This window comes from Odocoileus virginianus, chromosome 9, assembly GCF_023699985.2.
Source record: "Odocoileus virginianus isolate 20LAN1187 ecotype Illinois chromosome 9, Ovbor_1.2, whole genome shotgun sequence".
NCBI lineage: Eukaryota > Metazoa > Chordata > Mammalia > Artiodactyla > Cervidae > Odocoileus > Odocoileus virginianus.
Window position 1 is genome coordinate 69,322,852 of NC_069682.1, and position 19,118 is coordinate 69,341,969.

Consider the following 19,118-nt stretch of genomic DNA (forward strand, 5'->3'; position numbering starts at 1 on the left):
TTGCTCCATGGCATGTGGGAGCTTAATTTCCCAACTAGGGGTCAAACTCATGATCCCAGCATTGCAAGGTGGATTCTTCACTGGATCACCAGGGAAGTCCCTGGAGTGACTCATCTTGAGTCTAGATATTTATTTCAACACAGGCCTGAGATCAGACCCAGAAGTTCCTACTAGGAGTTGGGTGTCCCATTGATGATCATAAGAGGAGGCCTGAATCTTTGACCATTTACTTCTTAGAGGCACAGAGCTAAGCATTCTGTGTTCATTAGTCTCAAATGTATTCACAGCATCCCAAAGAAATGGGCTGATTTGATAAATAATCCCGTTTTACAGATGAAAGCACCAAGGCCCAGGAACAATGGGTAATTTGCCAAACCTGGGTCCTCCTACTATTGCAGGGGAGGAAACCTTTTCCCTGTTTCTCTTCTAGGGTCCTTGGCTGGTGTGGTAATTTAATTGACATAAGACAGATGAACGGGAGAAAAACAAATTTCATACATACATCATCCCCAAAGACATGGTCAGGCAATTGAGGCTTATATGCCACTCAGAGTGAAGGAGAAGGGAGTGAGGATTGGGGCTCAAAGGGGAGGAAGATACATTCCAGGAAGATGAGAAAAGCAGATATTTGGTTAACAAATGATTACCACGCCATGCAGCTAGATAAGTGTTTTTGATACTAAAAGTTATCTTTGGAGTTAGTTCCCTTCCAGATACAGGCCCTCTAACTAAATCTTTTAGGCAGTTAAGGGAGTAGTAATCAGCTCTTCCTGAGTCTTTTGGGTCTCAAATGTCTTCAGTTCAAAATAACCCACGCACCATGTGGCCTGTTTGCGGGGGAGCACATGACATGTTTCCCCTCACTGTGAAACATGCAGTCATCACACCCTGGGATCCAACATCTCAGCTGAGTTTATCTCCAGCATAAAATAAGCTGCTGCTGCTGCTAAGTCACTTTAGTCGTGTCCGACTCTGTGCGACCCCATAGACGGCAGCCCACCAGGCTCCCCCGTCCCTGGGATTCTCCAGGCAAGAATACTGGAGTGGGTTGCCATTTCCTTCTCCAATGCATGAAAGTGAAAATTGAAAGTGAAGCCACTCAGTCGTGTCCAACTCTTAGCGACCCCATGGACTGCAGCCCATCAGGCTCCTCCGTCCATGGGATTTTCCAGGCAAGAGTACTGGAGTGGGGTGCCATTGCCTTCTCCAATAAAATAAGCATTGAGGTCTAAATGGAATATTGGTGGTGGTGGTTTAATCACTAAGTTGTGTCCGACTGTTTCCACCCCATGGACTGTAGCCTGCCAAGCTCCTCTGTCCATGGGATTCTCCAGGCAGGAATACTGGAGTGGGTTGCCATTACTTTTGCCAGGGGATCTTCCCAACCCAGGGATTGAACCCATGTCTCCTGCATTGCAGGCAGATTCTTTACTGACTGAGCCGCCGGGGAAGCGCCAGTGGAATATTACCCAGCCATTAAAAAAGAATGAAATAATGCCATGTACAGCAACATGAATGGGCCTAAAGGGTGTCATAATGAGTAAAGAAAGTCAGACAACGACGGAAAAATACTGTATGACATCCCCTGTATGTGGACTCTAAAATGAAAGGATACAAATGAACTTACTTACAAAACAGAAATAGACTCACAGACTTCCAGCACAAGCTCATGGTTGTGTGGGAAGGATGGGGGGGAGGACAGTTAGGGAGTTTGCAATGGACCTGTACACACCGCTATATTTAAGGTGGATAACCAACAAGGACCTCCTGTATAGCAAGCACATGGAACTCTGCTCAATATTATGTAGCAGCCTAGGTGGGAAGGGAGTTTGGGGGGAGAATGGATACATGTGTCTATACAGCTGAAACTCTTCACAGTTCACCTGAAACTCTCACAACATTGTTTGTTAATCAGCTGTACCCCAATCTAAAATAAAAAGTTAAAACAAAAAAGAACTGAGGTTTTCATCTTCCGAGGGTGTTTGCCACTGCTTTGAGGGTCCTGGCAATTCACTCGAATCTAGACCCAAGGGTCTCGACAGTAACTGGGTGGGGGTGACGTGGTTGTGTGGAGACTACACACTTGTGCACACAGCCTGGTGTGGTACCAGCACATGGAAATCCGATGGGTCACTTCATCTTCAGGGAGCGGGGAGGCACTCGTGTTTATTTTTTGCAACAGAAGACAAATGCCTCCAGTGTGCAGGTTAGAGGAGAGAATGTGGGGTTTTCTGAGAGTCGCCCCTTCTTGACCTAGGCTCCTCTTTCACGTTCCCAGGGTGCGTGGGGAAGGCAGCTTTTTTCTGTCTACTGTCCTTCCCCGCCTGCCCCGGTGAGGGCTCCTGCAGGCTCGCTTTCAAAGCGCGGTTCTGAGGACCATTTAATAGGAGAGGAAATGGCCTGGGGACACACCTGTAACAGGGAGCCTATTAGGAATGCTGCTTCTCAGGCCTCACCCAGACCTGGGGAATCAGAATGTGCATTTATTTCCACAAGACCCAATGGCAGAACGAAGTCTGAGAAGCACTGTTACTGGGCGCTGGGCCCCAGCAGGCAGATGCAGGAAGAAGTCTGGTTAGGTGTGGAGGTCGAACGTGGAGAGGATTGACCCTAGCCCCTCCCCTTTCCCCCTACCCTTCCCTGCTCATCGCCTGATCCCACCCCTCACCAGGGGTGTGAAAAGCCCAGCCAGCCCCCAGCATCCTCAGGAGCCCTCCTGCAAGGCCACGAAGATGAGCCGGCTCTGCCTCTCCGCAGCCCTTCTGGTCCTCCTGGGCACCCTGGTGGCCGGCACCCCAGAGGGTGACGACAGCAACAAGGACAGTAAGTCCCAGCTCCTGTCTCCTCTACAGACCAGGTGGAGGGAAAAGGGGAGTCCTTGGAAGGGGCTGGGGAGCAGGGGTGGGGCGAGCGTTGCCAACCCTCTCTGGATATCTCCTGGGAAACAGCAATTTTCACTCCAGGGACATTTCATGGCTCTCAAAAAGAAAATCATTATGCTTTCAGCTTAAAAAATTATCTTGCATAACTCTACCAGATCAGGGGCCGCATCTCTGAGACTCTCTATTCCTGGTCACTGCCTGGTCCTCGAACCTGACTGTCGAGTAACAAAAAGATCGCTATTTGACCCTTGTCCGGGTTTATGGTCCAGGTCTCCTGAAACTTGGAATTTGCTGCCTTTTTGTATGTTAAGGAAAGTGAAGTTGCTCAGTTGTGTTCGACTCTTTGAGACCCCATGGACTGTAGCCTATCAGGCTCCTCCATCCATGGGATTTTTCCAGGCAAGAATACTGGAGTGGGTTGCCATTTCCTTCTCCAGGAGATCTTCCCAACCCAGGGATCAAACCCAGGTCTCCAGCATTGTAGACAGACGCTTTACCATCTGAGCCCTCAATAGCTTCTGGGTGGGACTGCCCTCCCGGACATCCATCAGGTGATCAGAAGATTAGAATTTTCAGCCCCCAGCTCCTCCTTGGGGAAGGGAGGGTACTGGGATAGAAGTCAAGTCTCCAACAGCTAATGAGTCAATCCATTTGCCAACCCAGTGAATAAAAACCCCTAAACTTGAGGAATCGCAGAGCTTCCTGGGTGGGGAACATTCAAGAGGGCTTTTCTCTAATAGCAGAGAGCAGGCTTTTCCCTGCGGTGAGCAGAGCACAGGCTCTAGGGCATCTGGGCTTCAGTAGTTAGGGCACTTGGGCTCAACAGTTGTGGCTCCTGGGCTCTAGAACACAGGCTCAGTAGCTATGCCGCATGGGCTTAGCTGCCCCGTGGCACGTGGAATCTTCCTGGGTCAGGGATCAAACCCATGTCTCCTGCATTGGCAGGCAGGTTCTTTTACCACTCAGCCACCAGGGAAGCCCCTGAGTTTTATCCTTTATCCACTAAATAAAAGAGTTGTGTGAGACATTATAGTCAATTATTGGAACTTGAGAGTGGGAGTCACACAGCCCCTGAATTTCTAGCCAGTTGCTGAGAGGTCTGTGGGACCCCAGGGACATGTGGCTGGCATTTGAAGTGGGGCTGTCTTGTGGGGTTGAGCCCTCACCCTGGGGAGTCGAGGCTAACTCTGCAGATTTAGAGTCTGAAGTGAGTTGACTTAAGGGACACTGCATTGGGCTGGAGAATTGGTTGGTGTTGGAAGAGATGCCACATGTTTGGTGTACAGAAGAAACTCAGACTCGTATATCCCTGGGCTTTGATGGCTGGAAGGAGGCTCAAATACAGGTGAGTAAAAGTGGAGGGCAGTGTTCCCAGAAACTCTTACCAGTCACCTAGATTGTAACAATTCCCTGCAGACGGCAGGTGCTTCGTCACATGGGTTGTAACAGGATTATACATTGACCCAACCTTACCACTCGCCTCCTCTGTGACCTGAGGTCAGTCACTTTGCTGCAGTTTTCTCACCTCTACAAAGGAAAACTACCAAACAAGTTCTTGCAAGGAATTATCTATCATGAATATAGAGTTTTTTTCACATTTCACGCCAGATAACGTACATTTTCCACCAAAATGTCTTAGTCTGAAGAATTTTTGCCTACTTACCCCCAAGAAAAAAATATGTAGGGGTCAAATAATGATATTATTGGGCTTCCCAGTGGCTCAGCTGTAAATAATCCACCTGCAATGTAGGAGACATGGAGATGTGGGTTCGATCCCTGGGTCAGGAAGATCCCCTGGAGGAGGAAATGGCAACCCACTCCGGTATACTTGCTCAGAAAATTCCATGAACAGAAGAGCCTGGCAAGCTACAGTCCATGGGATGGCAGACTCGGTCGGACACCATTGAATGCTTCAACAACAATGATATTATTTCTCCATTATTATTGCAAGAATGCAACACTTCCATGACTTTTGCTTATGGGGACAAGGTTATACTTCTCCCAGGATGTTAGAATATTTGTGATGACTCAAGGCCTTTCCCTTTATTCCCTTGTCTATTATTTTATTATCATCTCAGGATATGGAATGTTGGAGTAGATATATAGTTTTCTAGACGTGCTGCTACTAAAGATAAGTCCATGTGCCTGACTCACAGTGAGGCTAAGCAAACCGAGAAGTCTGAGTTTGGAGCCGAGAAAGGTTTATTGCCGGGCCATGCAAGGAGACTAGAGTGGCTCAGGCCTTAAAAACCCCTAACTCCCCCAGAGAGAAGCTTTTACATGCAAGATTTGGGGTGAAAGCTGCAGGTGTGTGATTGTGTGACTTTCTTCTGAATGGTTGGTGTTCCAAGAACCTTGTGCTCAGCCAGAAGTTACCTTCCTCTACAGGGGTGGGGAATTTAGTTGCTGCAAAAGAACTCAAAGATACTGATAAGTATTCATTCTGGAGGAGCCTGGACCTGACCCTGCCCTGCCCCACTGTGCACTATTGTTTCTTGACTGCTTCTCCTTTGTTTCTGCTTCCCCTCCCTTTCTTGATTAGCTACTGCTTGAATCTGCCCTTTGGTATTCTGGAAAGTCTAGGCGGCTGAAGTCTTTTTCCTGCAAATAAGAAACAAACTGGGGACAGGGAAAGGCTTTTATGCCCAGAACTCCATAAACTCCTGCCCAGCTTCAGACATTTCAGGAATTTAATTATATTCATTCTACTCAATGACTGCACCCAGCAAGCGCCTGAAGTGGGAGATTCATTCACTTGACACATATTTATCAAGGCCCGGCAAACCATTGTTCTTTGTGTGAGGACACAGCTAGGAACAAAATGTAGCACAAGAACCAGTGCACCCTAGAAGGGAGACAGACAATTGGGTAGCTGAAATACTATGGCAGTTCATGACAAGTGTTTGGATTGTAGAGATTGATGGGGGAAAGGAATCCATGCTCTTTCTGCAGACCCGTTAGCAAAACCCTCAGTGATAAGGAGGTGTTTGAGCGGCAGCCAGGCCCAGGATGGCTGGAACTGAGTTGGTGGAGCAGAGGGGAGAGGAGGGGGCTAAGGCAGAGACGCCATGGGGGAAGGTCGTGAGGCACTTCCTAGGGTTTTACAAGAATCAGAATTTGACCCTGAGAGAGCTGGGGAGTCACTGAGATTGGGAGTGGTCACAGGAGCCACCGGTAGGACTCAAGTTACGATTGGATCCCTGCGGCTGCAGTGCAGAGAGTGGCCTCTAGGGGGCGAAGGACACAGAGAGGCCGGGTGAGCAGCTGCCTCAGTGGTCGGTCCAATGAGCCACGACAGAGTGTAGCTGAGTTACTTCTAAGGTTGACGCCAGTTCCCTTGAGTAACATGAATGGCTTGCCCTGTTCGGGATAATTCTGTTGCTTAATTAAACAATTAAGCATCTTTGCTGTTTTCTGATACACAAATGCGTTAGTATACGTTCATTATACTAGAAATGTTCATTATACTAGTTTTATACATAAACCTTAGAAAATAAAAATATCAAAAGGTAAATCAAGGGACTTCCCTGGTGGTCCAGTGGCTAAGGCTTCAACAGGGGGCATGAGTTCAACCCCTGGTCAAGGAACTAGATCCCATATGCCACAAGTAGAGAAGATCCCGAGTGCCTCAACAAAGGCCTGGCACAGCCAAATACATACAGTAGCAAGGATATGGAAGCATCTTAGATGTCCATCAGCAGATGAATGGATAAGGAAGTTGTGGTGCATATACACAATGGAATATTACTCAGCTGTAAAAAGGAACATGTACAAGTCAGTTCTAATGAGGTAGATAAACCTAGAGCCTATTATACAGAGTGAAGTCAAGAGAAAGACAAATATCATGTATCAACACATATATATGGAATCTAGAAAGATAGTACTGACGATTCTATGTGGGACAACAAGAGTGACACAAAGAACAGACTTTCGGACACAGTGGGAGAAGGAAAGGGTGGGATGATTTGAGAGAATAGCATTAAAACACACACATTACTATATGTAAACTAGATAGCCAGTGGGAGTATGACATAAGACAAGGGGACCCCAAGCCGGTAACAATCTAGAGGGGTGGAATGGGGAGGGAGGTGGTAAGGGAGTTCAAGAGGGAGAGAATATATATATACCTATGGCCAAGTCATGTTGATGTATGGCAAAAATCACAATAGTGTTAAGTAATTATCCTTTAATTTAAAAAAATATATAAATGTTAAGGGTAAATCAAGATTTCAAATCTAGAAACCCGAAGATTAGGGATAAATGCTTCTACTTTAAGGTCTTAATGTATGTGAACTCACAACCTTGTTCATCCAGAGATGAGGAGGGAACAGTGCAGCCTCAGGCAGAGCTTGGGGCTTCCCCAGTGGCTCAGGGGTAAAGACCCCACCTGCCAACGCAGGAGACATAAAAGACTCAGATTCAAACCCTGGGTTGGGAAGATCCCCTGGAGAAGGAAATGGCTACCCACTCCAGTACTCTTGCCTGGAGAATCCCACGGACAGAGAGGAGACTGGAGGGCTATGGTCCACAGGATCGAAGAGTCAAACACAACTGAAGCGATCTAGCATCTAGCATCACCTAGGCAGAGCTACCCCGCAGGTAGGGCTGCCCTCCGGAAGCACAGCCTTCCCTTTCCTCAGCTCCTCAGCCTCCAGAGGGGACAGGCTCCACCTTCGCCACGGGCTGCAATTTGCGTGAGGTGAGTGAGGCCCTCACTCAGCCCAGGATTTAAAGGGAAGCTAAAAAACTTAACGCAGATAGATCATAATTGATTTGCAATGTTGCTGTTGAGTCGATTATTCTTGTCTGACTCTTTGCAACCCCATGGACTGTAGTCAGCCCATCAAGTTTCTCTGTCCATGGGGTTTTTTTCCAGGCAAGAATACTGGAGTGGAGTGGTTTGCATTTCCTTCACCAAGGGATCTTCCCAACCCAGGAATCAAACCCGAGTCTCCTGCATTGCAGGCAGATTCTTTACTACTGACCCAATATGAAAGTTTTAAATGAAAAGGATGTGACCCTTCACTTGCCTGACCTGCCTCTTTGCTTCACCCCAAGCCTGGCCCTGCTCAGCTGGGACCAAGAGTTTTACACTGAGACTTGAATACACCTCATTCCCAATTTCAAGTGAAAATGTTATCTTCTATCAGATGTAACTTGCTACTTCAGAGGAAACTCTTCTTTTAAATAGAGAATTGCCATTCTTTAGGCTTTAAGGAAAGCAACTTTCTAATTGATGCTAAGGTTTTCTCGAAAATGAGAGCTTTCCCTCTTCTCTCTGGGCATTTATGTGATCTTTTTTAGCCTGAGTTTCACAGGATTTTTTTTTTCCTATTTATTGGTGGTTTATTTAAGAGATCAAGAAGTCTGTGGATGTATAAACATATTGAATAACTCAGAGACTTTTGAGTTCCCATCCTAAATGTTCAAGATAGTTTACATTTTGACAACTTACATCTAAACTATATATTAATTATTTTTCCAATTTCTGAACCAATACATATTTTAAAATGTTGCATAGAATAAATATGTGTTCTTGATATGCTTGAGTGTTATAATGAAGGTATTTACTTAATCTGAAGCTCCAGAAAAGAAGGATCACATTTCCCAGTGTTGGGAAAACTGGCTGTGTTGGTGTCCAGCGTGGTCCCTGGAGACTTCTCTATTGTGCATAGACGGAGGAAGCTTAAAGGACTTTAATGGGCAATTGTGTCCATGAGTGATTTTGTAGTTTGGATTCTGCCCTGCCATTAAATTAATTTAATGAGCACATTTAACAATTATTGTAATAACTAGTGTTTATTGAGTATTGATTGATTACCAGTTACTTGACAGACATCATCTCTAATTCTCTCAACAAGTTCCTGAGGTTGGGGTTATTATGCTCATTTCGATGATGATGATGCTGTGGCTCAGAGTGGTTACTTGTCTCACCTAAGGTCACACAGCCAAAGAGTGGCTCCTCTAAGACTTTAAAGAATACAGTCTAGGGGTTTGCACTAGATGTTCCTTGAGACTTGGGTGTAAGAGGGGTGGGAAAATGACTCTGGGGGGGTGGGTAGTGAGAGGGCTAAGGATGGGGCCTACCCAAAACCCAGATTTCTTCTAAATTTCCTTTTGAAAAAAGGGATCTGTTGCTAAAAAGGGATTAACACCCATATCCTCAGGGCAGAAGTTTTATCCTTAACAAAACACATCATTTGATGGAGCACTTTTACTCCACAATACACTTCAACCATTTTCTGATGTCGATAAATACTCTTGTACAGCATTACTTGCTTATAAAAATTGTGGTATATTTTATTTTAAATATGTCTTCTTTCATAATTGCAAAAGGAATACATGCTCACAGGAACTTGAGAGGATATAAAGATGTGTAAGGAAAGTTTTTAAGACTCCTCCTTTTGCTGTGTGTTTGTTTTCCCAAGCCACCAACCAATTGTCCAGTTCTCAGGGAACACTAACTGGCTGTCTTTGCATCATACCAGTTCTGACGCTAGCAACCTGGAAACAGTGTCAGATTTCCACCAGTTAATGACTGTGGCCCGCAAGTCTCCTCCCATCTTCAAACTCTAATTACAGGTTCAGACTCTAAATACAGTCCGTGAGCCTGTCACTCATGCTTCTACCAACAGCTGTATATCAGAGCTTCCCACGACCCCCCCCTGGAGTTGTGAATTTGCTAGAGCAGCACAGACTTGGGGAAACATTTTACTTACAAGATTAACAGTTTATCAGGGCTTCCCCAGTAGCTCAGTGGTAAAGAATCTGCCTGCAATGCAGAAGCCCCAGGAGATGCAGGTTCCATCCCTGGATCTGTAAGACCCCCTGGAGGAGGGTTTGGCAACCCATTCCAGTATTCTTGCCTGGAGAACCCCATGGACAGAGGAACTTGGCAGGCCACACTCCATAGGGTAGCAAAGAGGCGAACACGACTGAAGCGACGTAGCACGCAGGCACGCACCAGCTTTTCATAAAAGGATATAATTCAAGACAACCTGGAATATGGATCCTGCACAAGGCAGGATATGGAAAAAGGGCACAGAGCTTCCACGCTGTCTCTTGCTCATACTCCCTGAACCTGCTCCTGTTTAGTAGTGATTTAATGAAGTCGCTCAGTCGTGTCCGACTCTTTGCGACCCCATGGGCTGTAACCTACCAGGCTCAGTTGTGTCCGACTCTTTGCGACCCCATGGGCTGTAACCTACCAGGCTCCTTCATCCATGGAATTTTCCAGGCAAGAGTACTGGAGTGGGTTGCCATTTCCTTCTCCGGGGAATCTTCCCGACCCAGGGATCGAACCCGGGTCTCCCGCACTGCGGGCAGACGCTTTACCATCTGAGCCACAGGGAGGCCCGCTCCTGTTCACCGACCGGGAGACTCTTCAGATGCAGTCCTTTCCTGTTTTTGCTGGAGGCTTCCTCTTGCGGTCACGGTGACTCATACAGTCTGTGGCTCAGACGGGAAAGCCCCTGCCTATAATGCAGGCAGACCCAGGTTCGATCCCTGGGTCGGGAAGATCCCCTGGAGAAGGCAATGGCACCCCACTCCAGTACTCTTGCCTGGAGAATCCCATGGATGGAGGAGGCTGGCAGGCTACAGTCCATGGGGTCGGAAAGAGTCGGACACGGCTGAGCGACTTCACTTTCACTTTCCTCAGTCATGATTGATTAAATCATGTACTATTGGTGACTGATAAACTTCCACCCATCCTCTTCTCCCTGGAGGTGGGGGCTTCAGAGAGCCAAGGAGATAGTTCAACCATCCGATCAGGCACTTGGTCCCCCTGGCAGCCGGCTCCCATCCTTGGGTCACCTGGGAGCTTTCCGAAGTCACCCTCTTCACATTACTGAAGACACCTTTATCACACATTACTGAAGACACCTTTATCACACATTACTGAAGACGCCTTTATCACTCTCCTCATTTAGAAAATTCCCAGGGTTTTAGGAGCTTTGTGCTAGGATGGAACTAGCACCAAATATATATTTCTAATTATATTATAAATCACAACATCACACCCCCTCAGAATTCTAGTATTCCCATCTCCATGAGATAGCCAAAGTTAATACACTGTAGGACTTCCCTGGTGCTGGTTCAGTGGTTAAGAATCTGCCTGTCCAATGAGGGGACACGGGTTTGATCCCTGGTCTGAGAGGATTTCACATGCTGTGTGGCAGCTAGTCCCATGGGCCACAACTACTCAGCCCACGCAACTAGAGAGTAAACCCCTTCTTGCCGCAACTAGAGAAAACCCATTTGCAGTGAAAAAGACTCAGAGCAGCCAATTAATTAAAATAAAAAACATTTTAAAAAATATGCCGTATGTTTTTCCATGACTTTCTCCATTACAGCATGATTCTTTCTCACTTTTTTAAATACTGGAAACTTTCAACCTTACTCAGAAGTACAGAAAATAGTAATTAAACCCTATGTACCCATTGTTCACTTTCAGCAATTATCAACATAAGGAGAATATTGTTTATATCTAAGGCACATGCCAATAAATCCATAAATACTTCATGAGGGGTATATGGGCTTTTTTACACCATCAGCGAATCATCTACACACCTAAAAGAATTAATAATGCCTCAGAATGTAGGTCCTCAAGTGGAGGCTTCGCAGTTCAGGCTTTCCTCACCACCCCTACCGCCACCCCACCACTCTGTTTCAAGACACGGAGGTTCCATTTGCTGACCTTGTAGCCCGAGCTGTGATGACCATCCTCGTAACCGACCCATTGTCGCCCCCAACCCCTCAGGCCTGCGCCCTGCCTTCTGTCTGCAACCTCCATACACTGGTCCCTGCCGGGCCATGTTCATCAGGTACTTCTACGACGCCGTGTCCGGGCTCTGCCAGACCTTTACTTACGGCGGATGCAGAAGGAAGCAGAACAACTTCCTGAATGAGAAGGAGTGCATCAGCACCTGTGGCGGCCGCAACAGGGCCCAGGGTAAGACCGGGCAGGGCAGGGTGGGAGGGGAAGCTGCTGGGGAAAGGGGCGGGGCTCAGGGGCTGGGGAGAGGGGCGGGGCTCAGCGGCTGGGGGGAAAGGGGCGGGGCTCAGCGGCTGGGGGGAAAGGGGCGGGGCTCAGCGGCTGGGGGGAAAGGGGCGGGGCTCAGCGGCTGGGGAGAGGGGCGGGGCTCAGCGGCTGGGGAGAGGGGCGGGGCTCAGCGGCTGGGGAGAGGGGCGGGGCTCAGGGGGCCACACGCCATTCCCACCTACCGGGTCTTTCCTCCCTGCCGCTGCCAGAAGAGGCTGCAGCGTCCTGTGAAACCACACACTGAGCGAGTTCTCCAAGGGCGAGTTCCAGAAGCTCACCCCTAGAATCACCCTCTAGCTAATCTAAGCCACTCACAGGCTCCTCTTTCTCAGATGGGAACACCGAGTCAGCCACCCTGCCCAGCGGGTCCACCGTGCTCCTGAGCAAAAGGGCTTTTCTCTTCCTGGTCATCCTGGTGTCAGGAGTACCACGCTCGCTCGTTTCTGGGGTTGTCAAGACTCTGTCAGGGTGTATGCTGTCAAGGTCAGGGACTTCGGTGATGACAGTCAACAAATTCCTTTCTTCTTTCTTCTTACAGAGAGTCCGGCAACTGTGCTCCCTGAGATGCTGAAGTCCTAGGAGGCCCCACACAGGGCTTGGCTGTGGCTGCTTCTGAGCAATTTGAGTCTCTTCTACTTCCTTCTCAAGCCTACCCTCCTCAGCAGAACCCTGCCTCTCTCTTCGCTGCAACCTCGCCCTCACCCCGCTCCCCAACGTCACTGCTCTCCTTGGAGGGGGGAGCGGGGAAATTTCTGGTCCAGCCCTGAGCATCTGTGGTGGCAGAAGTCTTTTCAGTAAAGAAGCCCCCTTGCCCCACAGTGATGTTGCATATTTGTTTGTGGCTTCAACCTCTGGCCTTATATCTAATACATTCATTTTCTAATTAAACTAACAGGAGTGAATTCCATTGTCTGCAACCAAGAACAGTAACCCATTGGGTCCATGAAAATGGTGGTCCTTCTCACTATTTGGCGGTGTGAAAGGCACCTCCCCTTTTTCTGTCCCCAGACTGGGCCTACCAGGTGTAGAAACCATTCAAGCCCCATCTACCTCTTAATGGCCACCCCAAGCAACACAAAAAACTGGGTGACAGATACCATGCTGTGAAAGCATTTGTTTACTTTTTGGACCAGATCAGTCTGGGGACTGGTCATCCTCCTGGACTCTTGGGAGGAGAAAGGAAGGAGGGTGAGGCTCACTTGCCCACTTGCTCAAGGAAACCCCTCCCCCGAAATACTGTGGCGGGATTGGGACTTTTATTTCTTCTAAAGAACAGCATCCACCCACTTAGCACCTGTCGTGTGCCAGGCTCTGTGCTTAGCATTTTTCTGGCATTATTTCATTTAATCATCTGAGAATCCTTTGAGGATAAAACAGGGGTATGCAGATGTCAGCTGGCCGGTGGGTTTGTTTCCTGGAGTTCCTATAACAAACTATGAACTGAGTGGTTTATTTACTAATATTTATTTAGCCACGCCATGCAGCTTTCAGGATCTTAGTTCCCTGACCAGGGGAGCAAAGCTGTGTCCCCTGCAGTAGAAGCCTGGAGTCCTAACCACTGGACAGCCAAGAAATTCCCTGAAAACAAAATATTTATTCTCTCTCACTTCTGGAAGCTAGAAGTCTGAGATCAAGGGGTCAGCAGGGCCATGCTCCCTTAGAAGGCCCTGATCCATTCCAAGCATCTCAGCTCCTGGAAGGCCTGGCTTGCTGCAGCATGAGTTCAGTCTTCACATGGCATTCTCCCAGTCTGTCACCTAATCTGCCCTTTTTGTCAGGACACCAGTCATACTGGATTTGGGCCCATCCTAATGAACGCTTAACTTAATCCCCACACTAGAGACCCTATTGCCAAACAAGCTCATTTCTGCGTTCCTGGGGGTTAGGACTCCAACATTTCTTTATTGGTGGGGACACAGTGGCAGAACCCCAACCATGACAGCCTAGCTGACTGTCCCAAAGGTTTTGTCCTTTGCAAGGAGAAAGAGTTAAGAGCCCAACTCCCCAGCCAGTCTGTAAAGATCCAGAGCCTGGGTTTGTTTTAATTTGGGGTTCCCAAGAAGAAAAGGGAATATGGTTTATTGGGTATGAGAAAGGGCAGGAAAGGTGGCCAACGAACATGGAGGAGCAAGCCCACTGGCACTGTTAGTGATGCCCTCCATCCCATGGGGGAGGGGGAGCCAGGTGGGGTACAACACCTTCCTAGTAGTTGCCGCCCCTGAGAGGTTAAAGGGCAGTTATACACCAACTCCCTGTCACTCAGTGATTGGAGACTTCTGGCTCCCTCGGTGCACAGGCTTCTTGTGTGGCCCCAAGAAATCCTTCAGGCAAAGAGCTGCAGATACTGGCAGCTGGAAGCCAGCCAGGAACACCGAAGGTGGTAGTAGTCGGTGGGCACACATCTACCACACTATGTGGCTTTGAATAATTTACTTAACATCTCTGCACTTTTCTTCCTACCTGGGGCTGTTATGAGGAAAGTGAATTAGGACATGCTGAGCCCTAAGATCAGAGAGCCTGCATGTAATTAGTGCAATGTAAACACCTGTTAGGATAATTATTGACTAAATCATATGAGCCTTCCCTGGAGAAGGAATGACTCTGACCTCATCGAGGAAGCACAAGCTGGAATCAAGATTGCCAGGAGAAATATCAATAACCTCAGATATGCAGACATCACCTGTATGGCAGAAAGTGAAGAACTAAAAAACCTCTTGAATGAAAGTGAAAGAGGAGAGTGAAAAAGTTGGCTTAAAGCTCAACATTCAGAACACTAAGATCATGGCATCCAGTCCCATCACTTCATGGCAGATAGATAGGGAAACAGTGGAAACAGTGGCTGACTTAATTTTTCTGGGCTCCAAAATCACTGCAGATGGTGATTGCAGCCATGAAATTAAAAGACTCTTACTCTTTGGAAGGAAAGTTATGACCAATATAGACAGCATATTAAAAAGCAGAGACATTACTTTGTCAACAAATGTCCATCTAGTCAAGGCTATGGTTTTTCCAGTGGTCATATGTGGATGTGAGAGTTGAACTATAAAGAAAGCTGAGCGCTGAAGAATTGATGCTTTTGAACTGTGGTGTTGGAGAAGACTCTTGAGAGTCCCTTGGACTGCAAGGAGATCCAACCGGTCCATCCTAAAGGAGATCAGTCCTGGGTGTTCATTGGAAGGACTGATGTTGAAGCTGAAACCCCAATACTTTGGCCACCTGATGCGAAGAGCTGACTCACTAGAAAAGACCCTGATGCCAAGATTGAGGGCAGGAGGAGAAAGGGATGACAGAGGATGAGATGGTTGGATGGCATCATCGACTCGATGGACATGGGTTTGGGTGGACTCTAGGAGTTGGTGATGGACAGGGAGGCCTGGCATGCTGCAGTTCATGCGGTTCAAAGAGTCAGACACGACTGAGCGACTGAACTGAACTGAACTGAAGAATATTCATGCTGGAAGGCATGTGGAATTGAAGTTGATTCAGAGTCCTTATTTCATAAGTGAGGAATTTAGAGCCAAAGAAAGGGGAATATCTTGCCCGGTGTCACCCAACTAACAACTGTGAGACATTATAATAGACTAAACCCAGGCAACATCACTCATTCTTTCAATCATTCATCACTCTTATCTTGCATTTAGTGTTTGTTCTGTGATAGCAGGCAGGGAAACAGTAATGACTAAGATAGTAGCGTTTAAACCTATGTGATTACTCTCATTCACACTAGTAAATGTTTTGAATATGTATTTGTGCATACACTCATATGCATATTGTTGTACTAGTATGCACACTTGAAATGTTCAATAATATATATTTAATAAAGAATAAGCTAGAGAAAGGGCTTCCCTGGTAGCTCAGCTGGTAAAGAATCCACAGGCAATGCAGGAGACCCCGCTTCGATTCTTGAGTTGGAAAGATCCCCTGGAGAAAGGATAGGCTACCCACTCCAGTATTGACGGGCTTCCCTTGTGGCTAAGATGGTAAAGAATCCACCTGCAATGCCAGACACCTGGTTTAATCCCTGGGTTGGGAAGATCCCCTAGAGGAGGGCGTGGCAACCCACTCCAGATTTCTTACCTAGAGAATCCCCACCAGCAAAGGAGCCTGGTGGGCTACAGTCCACGGTGTTGCAGAGTCAGACACGACTGAGTGACTAAGCACCGCACAGCACAGGATAGAGAAAAAAAGCAGAAGTTTGTAGATGTTTTCTCTTGTTCCCCGGGGCACCCCACTTTGGACACCTCTAGACCAGGACAGGCTTTACCTGCAAAGAACTCCCCACCCAGGCTGGAAGGCAGACATAATTTCAGAAACACGCATGCTGTGGGAGCCAAAGGGGAGACCCTAAATGTCACCGGAAGAGGTCAAGGCCAGCCTCCCAGAAGAGGCAAGGTTTGAGCTGAGTGTGGAAGGGTGGATTGGATTCTATCAGGAGGAGAGGAAGAGGTAAGACAAAGATGTGGAGATGAGAGCAAAGATTCAACTTCCATCCAGTTCCCAAGTTGGAGTTTATATCGGTTTCCACATAGCCTTTGAGCGTCACAAGGGAGACCCCAACTGGTTCATCAAAGTCCACTCAACCCTGAATACAGACAGATCTGGGAGTCCCCTCAGTAGAGACAGAGGAGGAGGAGATACCTAGGAGATGTGAGGCAAACACCTCATTTGCAGGAGAGCCCTTGTCCCAAAGCTTGAGTTACCTGCTTCCTTCTGCTAGTCCCTGTTCCTGGGGGAGTGAGGCAGCCACCTTGAGTGTCTCTAAGAAACAGACCCATCAGAGCTGATGACATATATGAGTGGATGTTGGAATGAAGGATTTGGTGGTGAACACAAAATTGAAGAAGGCATCTAAAAAATTAAATACAGGGATATTTAGCTGTCAGATAAATATCAGATACTCAACCAACCTCAGTTTTTATACCTCCTTCCATGGGGAGCACACTTCCTTGGGCAGCAGGTGCCAGCTGGCAGCTTTCATCCATACAAAGTCTTTTGTCCTAATGAACCAGTAAGAGTACCCCTCCCATCTGGCCCTGACTTTCACATTGGTCCTTACTCTGCTCCTAAGAAACCTGTGGACCAATTCTGCTCTCTTTGTCCTAAGACATTCCTAGAGACACTGGGAGATGGCAATCAGGGAAGCACCCCCATCTCTCCCAAAGTGTCCTTTAGGTTCTCTTGCAACATTTGCTAAGTCCCCTCTGCCAGCTTTCAGATTCTCAGGCCTCAAAGATGTGGACATCCCTTTGGTTCAGCTTCCATCAGTTTATGCAGAGGCTGATAGGATGGTAGCCACGCTCAGGAGGTACCCCTTTACTGAGTTGGAAGAGGGAAGTTTGTGTAAGAATAAGAGAATGGTCAGCATGCAGGTCACCCTCCTGTTTTGCTTTCCCTAATAGGTCAAGAGCAATGATTATCAGAGACTGTGAGCTACATGAGGGTGGCTGAGAAGAGAGGGTAGGAGACTTCCCTGGTGGCCCAGTGGTTAAGAATCTGCCTTCCAATGCAGGGGACCTGGGTTTCATCCCTGGTCAGGGAACTAAGACATCATATGCCACAGGGCAACTGAGCCTGAGCCTCGCCATACAGAGCATGCCACAACTAAGACCTAACACAGCCAAAAATAAATAATAAATATTATTTAAAAAGAGGAAGGGGTAGGATGAAGATGGAGGCAGGACTCCAAGGCTCATGGAGGTATTGCCCAGGATACATCATACTTCACGTTCACTATTTGAGTTTCTCAGCTGCATAGCATTGTGGGAATATGTTCAGAATCCACTGTCCCCAGTCAAAGGGAGAGCCCTACTCTCCCAGGTAGCACCATTTTGACATTTTTCATGTCCCTGTCTCTGAGAAAACATACGATGGATGTATCTTCAGAGAGCAGAGATTAACTGCCTCACTACAGATGAAGTAACTGAGGCATCGAGGCTGTAAATGCCAAAGATAATTAAATAAAGGAAAAGAGAAAACAAGACCCGTCCATCTTGGGTGGCCCCACACGGCATGGCTCATAGCTTCACTGAGTTACACAAGACTGCGCTGCATGTGATCATTTTGGTTAGCTTTCTGTGATTCTATTACTCACTACCTTATAGTCTTGGGACTATTCCTCAAATATCTGAATTTTGCTTCCTTTAATTATAAAATAATGATAATGCTCATACTTGTTAATGTTTCCAGCCATAGACCACTAGAAACACTCCTGTTCCTAGCTGAACAAGTTGGGTTTACTACTCACAGCAGCACCTCAAAGAACATCTCCCTTGAGGAACAATATGGCTTTCCAATAAGATGTTAGAAAGAACTTTACAGGATGTGGTATGGTTAGCTTCAGGATTCAGGAAGCTGGCTTTGCTCTGAATAGGATGCTGTCAGGAAGCGAGCAGTTCTCTGATTGGCTGTCTTAATCTTTAAGAAGGGAAGACTAAATAGAGCTTAGAGCTGTACTTGGTAAAGCAGCATCAGCACCACTCATTTTAGGGAGGATAATGGGATAATTTAGCTTGCTTTGCCTATGTTCAAACTCAACTACGGAGTGTCCTATCATTGTCTTGATGCATCATAAACACAAAATGGTCTTGTCTGACATGAAAATTCTGTGAAATACTTATGTTCAGCAAGAGAACATAAAGCCAACTGTGAGTGCCAGCTTGACTTTCAGATTTCAGGGGCTGCTTTTCTCTTTCTCATAACTTCTCACAGAATTAAGGTGAGAATTAAGGATACAATATTAACAAAATGCTTGGATAAGTGCCTGGCAGAGTACCCCTCAATGAATGGCAGCTCCAATAAGAGAAATTATTAAGAAATACCATTAATAAAGAAGTTGTGGGTGTGTACTCACTCAGTCGTGTCCAACTCTTTGTGACACCATGTACTGTAGCTCACCAGGCTCCTCTGTCCATGGGATTCTCCAGGCCAGAATACTGGAGTGGGTTGCCATTTCCTCCTGCAGGGAATTTTCCTGACCCAGAGATCAAACCTGAGCCTCCAGCGGCTCCTGTATTAGCATGTGGATTCCTTACCACTGAGCCATCTGAGAAGCCCAATAGATGAGTTGTTTAATTTATAATTAATAAATATTAATTAATAGCAGTATAATGGAAAAGTACTTGGTTCTAAATAGAAGAGATTGACTTCAGTAGCTCTGGGTATTGCTGTGTGACCTTGGGCAAGTCCCTTCACCA

General features: G+C 47.1%; 1 protein-coding gene across 1 annotated transcript; it reads left to right on the forward strand.

The window, feature by feature from the left end:
• Positions 1-2,732: 2,732 nt before the first annotated feature.
• Positions 2,733-12,953, forward strand: LOC110139246 (pancreatic trypsin inhibitor-like). Its single transcript, XM_070471827.1, has 4 exons — positions 2,733-2,823; positions 11,644-11,835; positions 12,258-12,395; positions 12,934-12,953. The coding sequence occupies exons 1-4, from the start codon at positions 2,733-2,735 to the stop codon at positions 12,951-12,953; spliced, it is 441 nt and encodes a 146-aa protein (XP_070327928.1).
• The last annotated feature ends 6,165 nt before the right edge of the window (positions 12,954-19,118 follow it).

Coding starts and splice junctions, on each gene's coding strand:
- LOC110139246 (XM_070471827.1), top strand. CDS start 2,733: ATGAGCCGGCTCTGCCTCTCCGCAGCCCTTCTGGTCCTCCTGGGCACC. Junction 2,824..11,643: donor TGACGACAGCAACAAGGACA/GTAAGTCCCAGC, acceptor CCAACCCCTCAG/GCCTGCGCCCTGCCTTCTGT. Junction 12,396..12,933: donor TGTCAAGACTCTGTCAGGGT/GTATGCTGTCAA, acceptor TTCTGTCCCCAG/ACTGGGCCTACCAGGTGTAG.